This window comes from Pipra filicauda, unplaced genomic scaffold, assembly GCF_003945595.2.
Source record: "Pipra filicauda isolate LSUMZ 115617 unplaced genomic scaffold, ASM394559v2 scaffold318_size846807_pilon, whole genome shotgun sequence".
In the NCBI taxonomy this organism is placed as follows: Eukaryota; Metazoa; Chordata; class Aves; order Passeriformes; family Pipridae; genus Pipra; species Pipra filicauda.
Window position 1 is genome coordinate 544,180 of NW_024104441.1, and position 19,204 is coordinate 563,383.

At 38.3% G+C, this 19,204-nt stretch overlaps 1 protein-coding gene across 9 annotated transcripts in view; it reads left to right on the forward strand.

The window, feature by feature from the left end:
* The window catches only part of PXK (PX domain containing serine/threonine kinase like), a 35,059-nt gene that overhangs the window by 2,912 nt on the left and 12,943 nt on the right, over positions 1–19,204 (forward strand). For all 9 annotated transcript variants that reach the window (XM_027713852.2, XM_027713853.2, XM_039383585.1 and 6 more), the window contains exons 2-10: positions 7,362–7,412; positions 8,080–8,127; positions 12,603–12,789; positions 14,702–14,779; positions 14,925–14,998; positions 15,837–15,911; positions 17,117–17,221; positions 17,361–17,462; positions 18,087–18,248. In XM_027713852.2, coding sequence (XP_027569653.1) covers positions 7,362–7,412; positions 8,080–8,127; positions 12,603–12,789; positions 14,702–14,779; positions 14,925–14,998; positions 15,837–15,911; positions 17,117–17,221; positions 17,361–17,462; positions 18,087–18,248 — 882 coding nt within the window. The remainder of the gene's footprint in view (positions 1–7,361; positions 7,413–8,079; positions 8,128–12,602; positions 12,790–14,701; positions 14,780–14,924; positions 14,999–15,836; positions 15,912–17,116; positions 17,222–17,360; positions 17,463–18,086; positions 18,249–19,204) is intronic.

Consider the following 19,204-nt stretch of genomic DNA (forward strand, 5'->3'; position numbering starts at 1 on the left):
TGCTTGCCTATTGTTCTAAGCAGTTTTTGTTAATTTAAATTTAATAAAACAGACTGGGTGAGTGTAAACTTCATAGCATTGAATCAGGGGCTGTAATTGGCAGAGGCTCAGTTTCTGTTTCCTGGGGCTGAAGGTGAAACTGAAAAAAACAAAACTGAAAACACAACCTGAAACTACTACGTGCTTTCCTGAATTCTCCAGAAACCTAAGAAGGGACAAAGCTAGTATTGAAAATGTACTTTTGAGGGTTTGCACTTTTTGCTTAGTAAGAGTAGGTCAACCCCTAGTAAATTGGGCTTTTAGATTGTTAGGGAATCAGCCGCAAAATTCTCTGATATGCTCACAAGCTCGGCATGTTTTGTTCAAGTCAGAAGAGCTCAGAAGTTCTTATTGGAGTCAGTACATCTGAGCTGGGACATAATCTCCATGTTTTTGTGTTTCAATAAAGAAATTGTCCACTGAGGTTTTCTTTCTGCGTATTTATTTCCAATGATAATTGAAGACGAAAATTATGCTTTTTCATGTTTGCAAAAGTTGTTTCCCCAGTTAAGTGTGTTACAAGCAGTCTGAGTTTTGTTGGAATGTGAACTTACATACAATTAATTCTATAGTGCGGTGTTTATGGAGTCCTTTTTATTTTAAAAGCAAAAAACCCCCCATATTACAGGTGCATTCTAGTGGCACCCACTTAACAGATGTGAAATTACATGAGCAAACCCTGTCAGCTTCATTTTGTCTCCTGCTTTATGCTTCAGTCACTAGCACTGCATCAGAGAGAGAGAGAAACTGTAGCTTTCAGGACTGTGTTGGGCACCTTTCCATAGCCATGGCTCAGTCCACTGGCAGGTCTGTGTACCAGTTTTGCAGAAAATGAAGTTGTTTTGTAGCCACTGCATTCCTTGACTTCAATAGGAGCAGAATTACATCCAGTATATTAAGCCATTTGCAAGTGTCTCATCTTGACGCCAAATGTTGTGTTCTGACAACAGAGGCAATTTCAGCACTAAAGCTTTAATAAATGTTGGCTGTTGAACTTGCTTCATATTGCAGTATTTCATCTGTGTGTTCACTATTTAGAAGTGGCTTTCTTTCTAAGCCTTGAAATAGGGTGCTATTTTCTTCCACAATAATCTGGACATATGCCTTAATAAGAACTGCACATGTGCACATACAACTCTTAGAGCACTTTTCAGCAGTAGAACTACTATTGAGTTGTACATATACTTCTGAACATTCCTTAATTCTTTTCTGAAGCGATTTTGCTTTTTCATGTGTTTCATGTTTTGAAATTGAAGTAGTGAAACAGTCAGCTTTGCTGCAGTACATTGTTGTCTTAAAGGCATTTGGAAATGAACAGCTGAAATAAATCCCTCTCATAACATACTTTCAGAGTTTTTAGTTTTCCTTGAGCAATGATGAATGTTGACACTCACAGCTTTTAGATTAGAAAAACGTTGAAAAAGCATTTATATCTTTCCTATTGTTCCGAATACAAAAATGGAGCCATATGTTTCTAGAAGAGTAGAATTTAGTTTAAAAGCTTGTAAAGGACTTTGTGCATCTGCTTTATAAGGAATTCAATCTCTGCAAGGTTACCTTCACTTTGAACAAAAAAGAACATGAAGTTACTTTTAGACGTGGCTTTAGACAGGAAGCTATTAGAGTTCACTTGTTTGAGGTTACAGAAATGCAGTTCCTCCACTGACTTAGTAAGTAACCTTGGCCACCTCCCCCCTCCCCTCCAACCTGAGCTCACAAAAGGTAGCTCTTTCATCACACCTAATTTTAGATATTCCAACCTTATGGTTTCCTCCACTGAACTCAGGAAATTAGTATTGCATTTGTAGCTCCTGCAAAGATTGCAATCAAAATATTAGTTGCCATATCATACTTTAGTAAATCCTGATTAGAATATTTTTGTTGGCTACTGAGTGTTTCCTGAAAAATACTCAGTATTTTGCCTTTCTGGTGAAGGCCATGGTGATGCAGGGCACTGAAAATCCGTGATTTCTCATGTTTCAGTTGTTTCCTTGTTCAGTAAGTTTCATTACATGTAAATGTGTGTCCTATTTTTTCCCTGCAGTTGTCCTACTTCATAGCTTTCACTTACTGAATGGCTGACTCATTACTAGAGCAGTGATACAGTGTGTGAATGGTACAAACAGGGGACACACACACACACACACACACACCTGCATTGTTTAAAATGTCGTGAAACACCGGCCTGCTGCTGCTTCTGCCTCAGATGGGCTTAATGGCAGGTTGTGCAATAGCAAATAAATACTGTGCCCTGTAACAGAGAGGTCTCTGAGGCTGAGCAGCTTTCCTGGTCTTGTCGCTACTTTTCACATGGGAGATTTTCTAAATAAACATTTAAAAGAGCTTCTTACTAGAAATTGTTCCAATCCAGCCTACTTAGGCAGGGATTGTATTCATGCTTAATTAGGCTTTCCTCTCTTTAATGCTTATAAAATAAAGCCCTTCCAAACTTTTAGTTGATGTGACCTGAAGGTGACCTGGATCTTTATAATGGTTGGCTTTTCAAGCCTGTTGGATTAAACAGACGTACAGCAGAAATCAGTGGAAAAACAGGCTGACTGTCCCGAGCTGGAAATTTAGAGACTAGTTTCTTGGCAAAACAGAATGTATTTCCCAATATTGGTGACACTCTACATTTTATTTTAAGAATCTCTAAATTCACCATTAGTTCTTTCCTATTTTGTCTCTACAAAAGCCTTCTTTCCTGTTTGCTTCCTGTTTCAAAAACTAGGAATGGTGGTAAACAGCAGTTGTTAAACATTTGAACATACTTTGCTGTATGATTTGCACATAGGAATGTTAACAAAATTTTACTGAGCAGCACTGAGCTGCTGATGCTAGTGTTTTAATAAGTGCTGGAATACCAGGGGCTAATCTTGGTGAATTTGGGGGAAAAAAACACCTAAATGTTGGCTCTGCATGAAAATGGCTAAGTTCAGGATAATGGTAATCCCACTCAGTGATTGTGAAACTGTTACTGGCAAAGGATTGGAGAAATGCAATGTGGTCATCACTGATCCATGTGGATTTTTGGAGAATACTCCTTTTCAGAAACTCTATCCAGAACTCTGTAGTGATAGCAAGAAGATTTTAGAAAATGACAGTGTGCAACTGGGGTCATACAGCTTTCCCTGCTCCAAACCTCCTCCTCCTGGCACCAGTTTCCTCTTTTTTGACTAATTGGAGCAGCCAGGAAATGATCCCATAGGTAAAACTGCTTTCCTTGGCATCTTTAAAAATGTATTTTGAACTGCTACTGGAATATCAAGGTTGTGTCAGGAGCTGGTTGGCAGTACTGATACGAAGAGGAGCAGATGTACAAACCTTACCTATGTGGGGGGTCTGGAGGGATCCATGGAGGTTGTGTTGGGAATGGTTGTGTGGCCTGTCTTGTGTCTCCTGTGTAGCTGCTGGCAGTGACCTTGCTGCCTGCAGGCAAAATCAGTAGCAGGCAAAATCAGTAGCGGGAGGTTCTCTCTCTGTTGTCTCTCTGTTGTCTCTCTGTTGTCTCTCCTGTGAAAGCTGAGACCTTTCTTTGCCAACCAGCAGCTGTTAGGGCTCCTTTGAAGTTATTTGGTAAACTGAGTCATAGGAAAGATTCTGAGTTATTCATGTAGGAGTGAAAGATGCCATGGGAGTTTCTGCATGAGTGTAGCTAACCTAGACCTCACCGAGCCTGGTTGTTGATTCCTAAAATTGTTGGCAGGAGTGAACTCTGGTAATTACTAGCCCTTTCTGAAGCCTTTTCCGTTCTGTTTTCTTAGGTTGGATGATGCAGCTAAACAGAAATGATCCTGACCGTGCCTCTCTGTTTTCCCTATGCTTTATGTGTTTCCTATGGGCACAGTCTCAGTCCCACTATCAGGCAGTGTCAGAAGAAGATTGTTGTAATTCAGATTTTTTTTCCCTAACCAAAACAGAATTTGGCAGAGTAATAAAGGCTTTTGTGCATTTAGGCTTGAAGAGTTGAAAGCTCTTCTCTGGTCCTCTGGGAAGCATATATCAGTGGTGCTAATTATAATCCCACAACAAGCTTGTTGCCACGCGGAGGCAATAGGAAGTATCAACTTCTCACTAAAACTCAGGATACTATGGTCTGCTGATTATGTGTAGCCATGACAGACACTGGGAATGGGATTGTATTTCTTATCCTGTTTTTTCTACTACAGCGATTCATTGACTTTCAATCTCCTTATCAACTTTGGGGGAAAAATACCCCAAAACCCAGAAGAGCGTTTAGGCTTTTTCATTAGATTTACAGGTTGGACAGTTATTCATTACAGTCAGTGTTTTAGGGCATCAAGGCAGAACAGGATGGGAAAATGCTCAAGTATATGTAGGGAAAATTAGTTGTGGCCCAAATATGGTCTTTTTTTATATAATCTTCCTGTGAGAATGGGCTCTGAGCCCCGAGTTGTTTATCTCTGGGCTCTCCAGAAGAGCCGACTGCCGTGTTGACCAGAGTGGTGTGTGCAAGAAGATGCTTTGATGGTTGTCTAATGAGTTTGTGTTCTGCCTGCCTGGGAGCGCTTTCTTGGGATACAATAGAAAATGATAGTCACTGGAGGAAGAGTAAATGCTACAAGGGATTGAGCAGTAACTCTGCTTCTTTCAAAATCCTGGAAAAGATGAATGACTGCACGTGGTGAATCATCACTGACGTGGTTTTTCAGAGGAACTGCCAACGTTCCTTTGAGACTTGATGAATAAGCAGTTGTTGCAGTTTTTTGTCTGTGTGTGAAGTAGCCTCTTCCTACTTCCCAAAATGCAGAAATGCTCACAAAACAGGAAAGGCCACTTTAGTGGTGAATATGGGTTTCCAGGTGTCCCTTTAATTGATTTCTGTCATACAGTTTCCAAACATAATTACACTGGTTGAATTACAATCAGCTCTGTGGATTTATGTTACTATTTATGAGGATTTGGGCTTCTTGTTTTGCAGGAAGATACCATAATTATGATTTCAAATGGGTGAGAGAAGAGAATATGGAGTGAGCATGAAAGGCTGATTTTCTGAAAATAGACACTCTAATTCTAGTATAACAGTTACGTGTTTTGGTTTGTGACATCTTGAATTTCTGTCACTTCCATCTAAGCTGCTAGGACAAGAAATGTGATAAATCACTTTGGTTTTCATGCTTACTAGTTTTGTTTCTTCTCAAGGCTAGGTGGTTCAAACTTGCTACAGATATTTGACAGCTTTGACAATAGAGGATATTTTAAGTGAATTTTAGAAAATGCATAGCATTTTTGGCTCAGCAGCACTGGGCTTTGGAAGGAAACTTGAGAAAATAAAATCTGGATTAGGTAAGGTTGAACACATAAGGTAATACCAACTGGTAAGTGTTGCCTTTGCCTCTTGTCTGGAAGAGTCATAATTCTTGATTTACACTAATTACTTGGTAGATGTTAAATGAGAATTTAATTCTGTGGAGGGATTCTCTGATGTGCCGCACTTTCTTTGTTTGCTCCAATGGTACATTTATGTTTTTCAGTGTAACAGTTTTTAATTTAATTTCATTTTAAAGAGGAGAATTATTTTGTGGGGTTTGGAAGGCAAATTCCAAAACCAGAAGACACTTCACAGTGCCTGAAAGAAGATACTTAAAAGTGCATGAAGGGGATTCTTAACTGTGAACCTGAGCTTATAATACTTCATGAATCAAGCGCTCAGTTAATTGAATTATCTAATTGGTAGGCATGTCAGATAGAGTTATTGTTATGGAATGGACAAATTTGGCATTAAACACAAGGTGCAGGAAATACCTTTGTTTATTTGTTGTTATTTCCTTATTGTTTGTTCACAATAATTTGGAACGCAGCATAAATTTTAATATCTGGAAATGTGCATAATGCTCTGATCAGTCCTTTTTTGTGTAAGACTCCTGTTGATGTAAGCAATTCAGCGAAATAGCATTTGAAATGGAAAAATTATTCAGCACTTTACATAAAACATGTTTTAAAGTTTGTCCCGGGGTGAATGAAGTCATCTGAGCTGGCTGACAGCGGTGCATCATGTGCTGCTGCACTGCAGGCAGGGGCTGGTGGGTCCTCGTGCGTCGCTTGGCACAAGTGCAGGGAGCTTTTTGCGTGTTCCAGCTTGGGAATGCTGTGAGCCCTGGTGTGAATTTGTGTTTGGCTCCGAATTTTTCATTCTCCCTTTGAATGTGTAGCTGCAGGTGCGTGGTGTGATTGTGCTCATTCCCTGGGGAAACCTGGGGGGTTTAGTGGCACTTTGAGCCCCAGTGCAGGGTCCTGCCACCCCAGCCAAGCCTGTTTTTCAATGTAAATTATGTGGCTGTGGGATAATCTCTGTAATAAGACTTTAAAAAGAACAGCATTTATAGAGCTCTGTGTAAGCAAATGGCAAAGAAGTATCAATTACTACAGTCAGCCCAGAATAATTTTATTTCCTTACTAATTAAACAATATCTAAAATGGAGAATATAGGATTTCTAGGAAAAGGACTTGCCTTGTTTATGATATTTGAAATGTCAAAAGTGTTTTTAGAGCTGTTTTCAAACTGTACATGACTTTGTTTACCAAAGTCATGTCTGCATTGAAGTATGCCTGATTGGGTGTATAAAATACTTCATATCTATATTTGAGATAATTGAATAAATCTCCAATAATGATATTGCTGTATTTATGACCAGGCATTGATCTACAAAAGGTACAGTGGAGCTTGAAATGAAGAGACTGAAAAAAATTGTGATTTATGAATGTAATTGTGGTGGAAGAATTATTAATTCTTAAAATTCAGAAGTTCCTTACTGAGATTTAGATATATCTGCATAGTTAATATATAAATATTTAACATTAAGCCTGCATTATAAATGAAGAGTTACCATCATGAGAAACTGAGATGTTCTAGTTACCCAAGCACATTCCACAGCTTTTGTGGTAACCTTTCCAGTACGAAAATAATTGGAGGTTGGGCTTCTGTGGTTATTTACTGGCATGTTGCTCTGTTATGGTGGTGGCAGTAGTTCCTGGGGGTACTTGTTGGATATTGGAGGTGAGGTAAGGAGAGGTTTCTTGTTGTTGGTAGAGATGTGTGCTGAGTATGCTTTTACTGTCTTTCTCTGTAACTAAATTAAACTGTTCAAGTGCAAGCTCCTGGACCTCTCCTTGTCTTCCACACTGGGAAACAGTGAGACAATTGCTAGGGATGGGTGTGAGCAAACCAATCTTGGACCTTCCCCTAGGTGCAGGATCTGAATTTTCTGTTTCTCGGTGTTAGTGGTCATATTTGGAGAAGTACTTAATAACTTTCTTCAGCTTATTTGTTCTCATTTCTAATATTTTTTTCCTTTTATTAGGAATACATAATCCGTGTGCAGAGAGGAGTTTCAGCAGAAAACAGTTGGCAGGTAATTTCTTAAGCTGTGGCTCATGTAACCAGGATGCCTTTTTAGGAAGAGTTTGAAAATTGTCTCTTCCTAGCTTTTCAGATTTGAGCTGGAAAGAGAAATGTTCATTTGGAATTGAGAACATGAAGTGCTTGAATACTTTTGGTCAAAAACTAACACAAAACCAGTATTGCTGCCAGCTACAGAAGGCGTGTTGTCTGCTACTATTCTGAATATTCCAGGAAAAATGCCTCTCATGCGTTAGTACTATGTGTTGGTACAACCATCACTTTAAAATCTCAAATGCTAGTTTGCCTTCCTTAGGGCTAAAAATACAGCCTTGATGAGCAGCAAAAACAAGAAGTAGTAATGAAGATGACTATGAAAAGTTGTCGCATCTAATATGGCAAAAATGTCTTGTTTGCAGACAACTTTGCTCACAAATATTTTTAAAACTGCTTTGAGATAATGTTTAGAAATGCATTTTCTGTCTGATTGAGATGTGATTAAAAACTGCTTTGCTCTCTGGCAATGTGACATAAATCCAGCAGTTATGCCTTTGTACAAGAATTGTTAAAAGAAGAAGATGATTATAAATGGGAATTACTTTTCTCTGATGTGATTTTGAGGAGTAAAATGCTAATGGAAAAAGTAATTTGTTTCCTGAACTTTGTCTTTTATTTTGCAGATTGTGAGGCGATACAGTGACTTTGACTTACTTAATAACAGCTTGCAGGTAACTTTCACCCTTGATATATAAATATAAAGTGTCATTAGAAGGGTATATTTAAAATGGCTTGTGATATTTTTATATATTGCTGTGAAGAAGAAATAAAAATTCACATAGCTGTAAAGAGAAACTGTGACTTCAAATGTAACTCGAATGTGTACTTTTTCATTCCTGCATTTTCCCTTATAAAATTGAATTTTAGCATCAACAGGATCAATTTATATAGAAATGGAGGAAATTGGCAGATACTGAATCTTTCCCTTCAGTACTGTGACTTGTTCCGGTTTTATGTGTTTTTATTTGTTCCTTCTTTGATTTGGAGAAAGCCAAGGCACATACCAACCTTATAAATTCAGCATTGAAGTGCTATGTGTCCCATTATTTATATTCGTCTAAAAGCACTACCAGATGCTGCTTCTCATGTGATGGTTTTCTGTGTCACTGAGGAGTGTTCCTTGGTCAAACACTGGACTCACTGTGTGTTTTCTTCTGCTTTTTAGGACAATTATTTCTTTTTAGTTTGTGTGGGAAAAAGCAGGGTGTATGTGAGTGTGTTTGGAAAATGGGGAAAGCAGGACTGATGAGCATCTACAGGGTTGAAACTCGTTACTTGGTACTTCCATGGTACTAGGCAAACAAGATAAAAAATGAATGATGCAGTTTGAGGGTAGATTTTTGTGAGGTTGAAATTTTTTCCCCTGTTAAATGTTGCATGAATTCAAGAGTTTAATGCTGTTTCCAATTCCTCTTTACCTCCCCAGTTTAATCAACTGTCTGCTTGATGATCCTTGGTGAGCAAAGCCCTGTAAGGGTATTGAATTGTGAGCTGTAACCAATTCCTTTGCTGAAGGTGGATGGGAGGACAAATTAGTCATAATTCAACAGATGCAACTTGGTTGCCTTGTTGAATTATTCTGTTGAATGTGCAGTAGCACGTAGGAACTTTTATCATGACCTAGAAACCTTGTCTGTGATGTGCTGAATAAATGCAATACCGAGATGTCTCCTGCTCCAGAGACATCCAAGATTTAAAATTAGATAAACACCCAGGGGAACACAGAGATGAGATGGTACCAGTCATCAGAGTACCTAGGGGTCATTGTGGTCTTAACCGTAGTCAAGTTTTGATAAAGATCACAGAGAAAGAATTTTGAGAAAGTTTTAAAAAGAAGAAAGAGTTCACTTTTTGCAGCCACCTATAACAAGCTCCTCTTAACCCTGGGGAATAGAATGTATTAAGGCATGAAAAAGCTTTATGCCTTCTCATTTACATTTCAAATGGGGCACCTTTAGTAGAGAAAGCAATGGGCCTTTAAATCTTAAAATTCAGAAATGACAGGTACTGCAAGGTTAGGCCTAGTTGGAAGGTCTAGAAAGTGAAGGTAAATAGGTTATGTGTGATAAAGAAAAAGCCTTTTTATCTGAGACAGAGGAGAATGATAAAAAGGGAGGGTTCAGGAAATTATCTGACAGCAACTTGCAGAGTGGGATAAGGGGGAATTTGAAACAAGAGGGAGACCAAGATCTAGGACAAAAACATCAGCTTCTTGGATGACTGGAAAACATCAAACAGAATGATCAAAACATAGGTCTAACTTGGATGGGAGGGTATGAGAGCGTGGCTAAATTAGCAGGCCGTGATCTTTAGCACTTGACTCCTTCAATGAAAACTACTGCTCACACCTTGATTTTCAAACTCCTGAGTCTGCTTCCCACAGTCTGGAAAGGCAAAGTTGCGTCTCTGCTTGGAGAAGCTTTTTCTGGCTCAAGCAGAGAACCACCCTAAAAGGTGTTATTCTTCATTATGTGCCCAGCAGAAGGGCAGGAATAGAGTTTTAAGCGTTTATGAAAGATGCACAACTCTGCTTTTGACAAACACTACTGCTTCTCCAGCCTAGTTCCAAATGCCAGGGCAGACAGTAACTAGTGAAAATCATGGTAAAATTGCTTTTTTCTCCCACTGTTTTGGATTTTTTATAAATTGCTCTTTGTGATGCTGGAGCTGAAGTTTTCACATTCATTAAGACAGTGCAGTGCTCCTCAGTTCTTTCCATCCAGAACTCTAAGCAACAATATTCTGTCACAGTATTCAGGTCCCATGACTTGTTTTTAAACTCTTTAAGCTCTCATCTTGTGTATATTGAAATAGGAGTAAAAAAACAAACTCCACACAAAGCAACCCTTCAAAAAACAGTATAAAACAAGGACCAATAGGAAGATACCAAACTCCAATCTTCTTCCTTCAAAACTAAAATGCAGCTGGAAAAACTGCTGGAGCTTCTTTTGGATGTAAAGCCCCAAGTTCTTCAAGTTCTCATGGCATACTTGACCTCTTTGTAGATTTTGGTGTTTGTGTTTGAACACAGCTGCAGTTGAGTTGGAATGCAAATTTTCTGCTGTTAATCTGGTGCTACCTATATAATAATACTAAGGATCAAGAATTTCAAAACTGTCTAGGCTTGGGAATGCATACCTGTGACCCTGATTTGTATCAGAAAGTTTCAAGCCAGATTCCCTGAACTCTCAGCTGTACTGGATTGAAAAGCTCCTTCCAGTCTGTCCTGCATTTCTTCCTCTTCCCTTATTTGACAGAGATGTGTGGAGATCATTGACTGCTATTCTGTTTTGTTAAGTGAAGTACTGGAAGCACTGGAATTCACAGCAAGATATCTGGCTTTTGTGAAGCATTTTATTGCAGCTTTTGAACAGACATTCCTGAGCAGGCTGTGGTTTGAAGATAAGAATGTTAATTCCCAGGTTCTTCCGAGATGAAGCCCATCCTGGCTCCAGTGGTGAGCTGGGGCCACAGAGAAATATTACTGGTGTTTGAAAGCATGTGAGGTCTTGGCAAGGTCAGGACCTCAGTGAGGTGTCCCTCTAGGACAGACAGCGATCTCGCTGTGCTGTGTGTTTTGTCAGATTGCTACAAAAACCTGGGCCTGAATGTTACTTTCTGCTGAAAAATAGCAGATGTCTAAGTTTTTAAACAAATAATAGTGGTTTGAAAATATCTGAACTAGAGTCAGTGTCTCTCTGATGGTAGCTAGCTGTCAGGTCAAGAAGGTAAAGGTGATTATCATTTGACATGCTTTTTAAGTGAGTAGTACCAGAAAAGGATTTAGTTTTTGTTTAGAAACTTGGTTTTGAATTGGAGTGGTCTGACAAAGGAGAGTTCGATTTGCCTCTGGTGTTAAAACTAATTTGGTGAATTACTGACTGTGAGTGGTATATGGTTGCTTTTGGGTTTATTCCTGGATGGTTTTTTTCCCTTGTGTGTAAAAGAGCATTAAAAATTCTCAGTGAATAGGATGAGTTTTATAAACATCTTCTGTAATCCAGACATAGTTGTAGTTCTTTTTCAGTCCATAATCTGCAGTCAGAAAACGGTGAAGTAGAAGTGCTAAACTTAGTAGGGAACAACTCCTGTGTTCAAATGAATGAGGTAAAAAGGAAAGGGAATGCTTCTTCTGTCCCAGTTTGTCAAACTAATCCTTTACCTTTTCCACTAGTTAAAATGAAAGTTGTTCAAACACCAAAAGTTCCTGTCTTCTCCCTGGTGAACTATTTGCTTTAGAAATGAGGTTATTGCATCTAGTGTAATTGATTCCTGCAACACACGGTTCTTAAAGATAACTCCTGTGGAGATTCAGCTTACCCAAGGCAGGTGCTTTGATCTGCAAAGACAACAATGTGTTAACAACATGAAAAATGTATTCTGGCAATTCACATGATGTAATTGAATATAAACACAGAGGATGATCTCTTTGATCTGACTTACATAAGGCTTTGAATTTCTGTACGTTTTTTCATCATCCTATTTTGAAGGATTTCTCTGATTTTTTTTTCTGAAGTTTTGGATCACTAGTGTCAGCATAAAACAACTACTCTATGTCCACTGGTAGATTGCAGCTATTTCTGGGTTGAAAGATGTATAGAATTTTAAAAAAATGTACAGTAGCAAATTCTGAAGAGAAAATGGAAAATATGCACCACATTGGAAATTATAGATTTAAAGTACTGACAGAAAGGGCTTTGAATTACCTACAAAGTCATAGAAGCAAAGAAAAGTTATTAATCTGCACTTCATGAAATGAGAAAGCATAAATCTCATCCAGAGAAAATGGTAAGGTGTGAATAGTTTTTGTGCTGTGGCAGAGGTATGTCACAGGAAGGGTCTGGTTGAAAATTGTAGCCATTTAGTATCTGAAAATTTTGTGTAGTGATCTTAAATGTATGAGTCACTAGCAAAAATTTGTCTCCTTTTATTTTCAGTGTTGTTCCATTTACTAGTCTCTTCACAGTGGGATGTGAGCTATCATCTGACTCTGATAACAGTACTTAGGAAAAATATAAAAGCTTGTATATACACAAGTTATCGAGTAGTTAGCTTGCTGCTGTGAGTCTTTTACTTTCTGAGTTGCCAGTTTATATCCCTGAGGCATTTTGAGAGCAAGGCTAGTAATTTTTCCTCTCTTTTTAAGATCTCAACTCTAAGTCTACCTCTTCCTCCAAAAAAATTGATTGGAAATATGGAGCGTGAATTCATCGCTGAAAGACAGAAGGGACTCCAGGCCTATCTCGATGTAATTACCACCCATCACATACTGTCTAACTGTGAACTGGTAAAGAAATTCTTGGACCCAAACAGCTATTCTGTAAACTACACTGGTAAGTAGGAAATACAAAACTGCATTACAGTTTGACTTTAGGATGTGTGTGTATCTTCCATGAATGCTGGCAAGGATCTGCACTAAAACATGTGGGGAACAACCTTCAAAATTGTGATATTGTGCATGTGATTATTTATGATAAGGCTTCTCCAGCTCTGTGCATGGATCATGCTGAGATTGTCAAGTCTAAATATTTGAATTATTTCACAGAGGGTCAAGATAAGCAGAACTTGGGGGAGGGAGAGTTGGTGATAAATGGAAAGGGTTGCTCTTGGGAAGTCATTTGTCTGTCAGAGTGTAAGGTGGAGTTAAGTTTGTCCACTCCATGTTCTGCTAAAACAGCCAGTCTTCTCAACACTGAGTCTTTCAACAGGAACAGTTGTGGTCATCTTGTCCAGCTCCTACTGTTGCTTTGGGATGTGAGACTTCCAGAAATAATTGTTTGAGCTAGGTTTAGTACTTTTACAAGGCTTGAATAAGTTAGACACTTTCTTCCCACAAATACTGGACAGTCACTGTATCTCTTTAAAATGGTAGCCCAGTGATCAGTTTCTTCACTACTAAATGTTTCTTCTTTGAATTTGTATTACTTCGGCTATTGGAAACCATTAAATATTTGTCTTACAGACTGAAAAAACTTCCTCTTAGTGATCAAACCCACTCCACAGATTTAGTTCACGGGCAAACCAACTCTTTGCAAAATGCAAAGCTTGTTTTCATAAAAGCAGAGACTCCTGAAGCAGGAACTCACTACTTCCTTTTAACTTGTCTTTTTTCTCTCCCTTTATGTAACATTCTGGTGTCTTCAGCTTCAAAGTGAAAGAACATTTACCGGATGTTTATGATAAGCTGTGCAGGAGTTGTAAATTCTTAGTAACTCTTTATGGATGCAGTTTGTCTGGCTAATGCTGAGCAAGCAATTTAAATCCTCTAGGAGACACTGTGACTTCTGTGTTAGTTCTGAGAACTTTCATCAAGATTGTGTTTCCTGCCAGTTGCTGGGAACTTGGTAGCACAGACATCATTGCCTATGGTCTTTAGAGAACATCAGTTTGTGATTTTTTTAAATACTGGAGCAGTGAGATGATATTTATTGCACTTTTTTTTCTAGCATATTTATATATAGAGAAGATACAGTGTATATACAGTATAGAGGGAGAGATCAACACATCCTTACCTTTTTGCTGTTTTTCTATGCCAAGATAAGCCATGTTAGAGAAAATTCCTTGTTAGCATGATTCCCTTTCTCCCCCTGCTGTCACCACTTCTCGTTGAGATTTCCCCTTGTGTCACTTCATGAATAAACCAGTTGTGTTCCTAGCTGTGGGAGAATTCACTAACAAGACAGGTGTCCTCCCTCCAGCCCCCCAAATGTATGTAGGTTCATGATAGTTGGCCAAATACCTTCGTCTGCACAGAAAAGGGCAGAATAACACATGGTGAAAGAGAACTGTTTAGTTTCCATAATTTACATGTAGTAATGGCAATATAGATGCACATTAAAGAGATAAAAGTGAGTACTTTTACAGGTATAGCAGAAACATTTCATGATCTAGTGTTGTATACTCCTATTGTGGGAAATCTAAGCTGTGAGCATTGGATTTAGACTCGGAAATGTAGATCTAGTAGAGATAGAAAGCAGACTGTTAAGCTAAGTTTTCCAAGCAATGCTTTCTCTGTTTTCTCTCTGGATTTGAGTTATCAAGTTAAAAATGCAAATGCCCTCTAACTGTGTTTTTATCTGATTTCCTTTTGAAGTGATTTTGCTGACTTTTAGTCTGAATTCCTGCAGGCTTCCTTCTGGCTTTGAACCTTACCTAATATGTGGATAATTACATGATATAGTCTCTTTAAAACATTTTAATTTCTTTTCTACTTTCTTTCTCCCTTCTTCTCATTTTTCTTTCCAGAAATTGCCTTACAGCACGTTTCAATGTTCTTCCGATCAGAGCCAAAGTGGGAAGTGGTAGAACCATTAAAAGATATAGGTAAGAAGAGCATGTGTGCATGAAAGCTTGTCTGATTTTTTTCCTAACTGTATGAGTTGTCCTAAGATTCCAATCTTAAGTCTTTGCTTACAGACCTTGTCCTGTTGTGTTTAATTAAAGCTGCTGCTGATTTTTTTTTTTATAGGTTGGCGAATACGTAAGAAATATTTCTTAATGAAGATAAAGAATCAACCAAAGGAACGGCTAGTGTTAAGCTGGGTATATATGCCTTCATCTCATACTCAAGTCTTTCTCAATTTCACTCAAGATTTTATTTTGACTACCATGTGAGAGTGTCAGAGAGCTGGCTGAAGAGCTCAGGCTTTGGGAGAGCCTTGAAAGCCCTTAGGTGGATGTGTGGTGTGGGAACTTCTTGTGTTTCCTTCCTCTGGTGGCAAATCCAGTTTGCAAGTTTCTGTGCATGGCCATTTGTTCCCAGTCCTGCACCTCAGGATTCTTTAGTTGTAATGATGTGGCTGTTGACCATATATAAATCTGCTCACTGAAAATAATAAAATGATCCTTTCTAAAGTGGTGAGATTTCTTATTCAGATCTTTAGTTGTACTGACAAACTATTAGGCAAGAGAGAAATGAACTGGTCCTTTGACAACACTTGCTTTTGCTCCTGCCCTAAAATGTGCTGCTGCCTTAATTGTATGAGCAGTGCTGTTTGTGAGACTTCACTGGAGAGCAGAGATCACTAAAGCCTGCAATAGGAGGGGAGTTTTTCTTGGTGCAGAGGAAGAAGGTGCCTTATCAGTTCACAATGCACACAGTCCCTCAGTTTGGAGTTGGCAGTTCATTCAGTGGTAGTAAAGAATGTCAGATCTGGGGGAGGAAACAGGCAGTAATATTTATGGTCACACATTTTGTTTGTGAAACCATGACCTTGTTCAGCCTCTTCAGGTTTCATTCTGTATGTATAATTTCCTTGCTTGCTCTTCAAAATATACCTTCAAACATCTGTCTTCATTTGCCAGAGTAGAATATAGATCACATTTTCTTTATAGAATACAACATCTTTTATGATACCATTCTTTTCCTATTTATTTCCAGGCTGATCTTGGCCCTGATAAGTACTTGTCTGACAAAGACTTACAGTATGCTGTGAAACTTCTTTCTTCCTGTTCTGTGAGTAATACTTGAAGACTTTTAAATTGTGCAGAGAAGTGCATGTCAAGGATTCATCTTGCAAAAGCACATGTAGCCTAGTAGACAGTTTGTAATTTTAGAGTTGCTTTCATTTAAAGGTTTGCAAACCTTTTAATTACATTTCCCATATAATGTGAAGCAACATGTTCTCAGCACAAATAACAATCCTGCAGGATTACTACAGGAGATTCAGTGTTGTGGTTAATTTAATTTTTTTTCTTCGTGTGCAGTACTGTGAGGTCATGAGCTTTTATTTCAGCTCCTCAACACTTTCAGGCTGTTAGGATAGTGCTACCTAGGTGTAATTGCTAGCCCATGAGCTGGGGATATTCTCAGGCAGCAGTGGATGAGGCAGTGGAAGGACTGTTATGTTTTTTCAGTTCTTTGAACTTAAAAAAAGGAGTATCTAAGTAGAGGTACAATGGAAGCTGTACAATTTATGCTCCTGTGCAATGCCACGCTATAAATCCAGTAGCCATCTCTGCCTGAAAAACTGGCATTTGACTCCAAAAGGAGTTGAAGATGTTAAGTGTGTGAGAGACTGGCTGAAAATGATAGTATTTAAACTGGTAAATCTCTGTGCAGTCCTGGAGCTCAGCAGTTGCCCATAACAGGAGAGGCTGAAAACCAGGCTGCTCAACACTCCAGCCAGACTGAAACTTGTATTAAAATAAGACATGAACAAGGGGTCTTCTCCTGACTAGCAATTGCAGTTGGTGTTTTTGTTGTGTCTGTAATTTATTTCCAACTGTGCTCTCTCATTTGGTTTTGCAAAGTTGTTATAATAATTTCTGAAGACATAAAACTGTTATGACAGCTATTAATGCTGAATTTCCTTATGTACCATAGTTATATAAAACTGGGAATGAATTTATTAGCTTATCATGACTTAAACATGCAGTAAAGCTGCTCATGAATAAGTGCAGTATTTTTCATTTGTCTAAACTGCCAGTCTGTTTTGTTAAAAAAGAGATAGTGGATTTTCTTTTTTTAATTTATGTGCTAATTGAATAATGTCTTAGTGAAGTTTTATTTGCATGGGTTATTCAATGTCATTGACAGAATCCAATTTATTGCATTAAATATACAATTCAGGCAGATCCTTTCTTACTTGTGAATTGAACACAAATGAATTACAGAACCAGTCATCTAAAATTTGCCTACGGTTTTTCTTCTTTTGATAGCATCCCTATATTTACAAAATCACTTTTGCCACTGCCAATGAATCTTCAGCACTGGTTATTAGACCATTCAGTGAAAAAGGGACACTAAAGGACCTTATTTATAAGGTAATGTCTACCGCCCACATGGATATGGAATGACCATAATATGTCTTTTATAAAAGTGTTTGCCATCTATTGCTGAGCAAACAAAGACAAATACTGACTTTTCTCAGCATGATATTCGATATGTGTATTTTTTTTAAAGGCAAAGCCAAAAGACCCATTCCTGAAGAAGTATTGCAATCCTAAAAAAATTCAAGGTCTTGAGCTTCAGCAAATAAAAACATATGGAAGGCAAATATTAGAGGTACTTTTCTCTTTGCTTTATTTACCTGCCTTTATGATTTTTTTTTTTTGAGGCCAACTGGTTTAGCTAGAAAGGTAGACAAACTTTTGAGCACAGAAGCTTTATTTCAGCAGCAGACTTCAAAGGTAAATGTGAATTGAGATTAGCTGCTGAGAGTTGAATTTAGATATGTGTGTGTGAGACCATTTATGACCAAAAAAAAAAAAAGGCAATTGGTGCATGTGGAGTTTAAGTTTTTTCCTTGTGTAAAAAGGAAAAGAAGTAATTAATAGACAGCAGAACATGTGCCATAAATTCATGGTCATTCATGTGTTTTTAAAATTTTTTTTATTCAAACTATTATATTCAGTAGTATTGTGAATTTTGGTTTCCAGATCTCTTTTGGGAGGTTGCTGCTTTGAGGATCAGCATCAAATGTTTGTTTTGTGAAAAGTGTTACCAGTGAAATGGGAATGAATATTCGGGCAAAGATGATGTAGAAGATCAAGTTGAGCAAGCATTCCAAATGGGGGCCTCATTTATTATGTATCTGCTGCAGCACTGGAGCATTTAAGCTGATGATCTTATGATCTTGAGATCATCAGAGCGTCTTGTGACAGTGCTTCTGCATTGGATTTTTTTCAGGTATTAAAATTCTTGCATGAGAAAGGATTTCCTTACGGCCATCTTCACTCTGCCAATGTGATGTTGGATGGGGATACCTGCAAGTTACTGGATCTAGAAAATTCCTTGTTGGGACTTCCATCATTTTATCGATCATACTTTTCACAGTTTCGGAAAATTAATGTAAGATTCAGACAATTACTTCAACTGAGTCTTATGCATCTCTTTATCCTGAACCTCTGTGGAGAACTGACTAGAATGAAAAAAACCTCTCTCAAGCCCCTGTTTTTAATTTGAACTTTTCTCCATCAAATTCCTTTTCTGCTTCCTCCAAATCACTGTTTGGCTGCACAGCAGTTTTGTTGCAGCACACTGGAGTGAGGCTGAGGCCAAAGGTAAGCAGGTAAAAGGGGAATGTAGGTGAGTATTTTTGTGATAACAGTGCTGGCACAAATAGAGGTAAAGTACAGTTGTTTTAAGATCTCTTTCCACCCTGGTCTTATATTTCATAGGAATGTGCTTATTGTCTACCACACTTTTTCACTTGTATGTCTGTCCAGTGATCACAGCTTATTACTTGTGCTTAGGTGGGAGTATTAATCAGCCTTGTCTTTGGTGAATACTGTGAAAATTGGTGAGATGTCTAGCTATTCAAAGCTGGTTTTTATTTGTTTGAAGGGTGTCTGTTAACTGAGGGCTTGAAAAGCAAAATATTATCTTCCTGCAAAAGTATGAAAACAAATTTGCCCTGTTGCAGCAATCCAGCAGCATCTTGCCCTGCCTTTAGGCTCTCATTGTAATAAATTCCATACAGCATCACGAGATAGCTGCTTGCTGACCTTGCTAAACAAGTTCTGCTGTGTTGTCAAAGAAACGATCAAAAGTTCATGGTTAGCCCAAATCTGTTAGTGCCATCAAAGCTCTGAGCATCTTCCAGTCAGAGGAGCCCTTCCTGTTTAAACGCAATTCAGAAATCTTGGAAATATGCTGTGTGGGAGCTCAGAATGTATGTACAGCCTGCACAAACCTAAGGAGGAGCAAGGGAGGCTCTCCTAGGTTTGTTTGATATGCATTTTTTTCTGTCTTTTTATCTACCTCTCTGTAAAGTGGCAGCAGGTCCTATTATGAACCTCATTCTT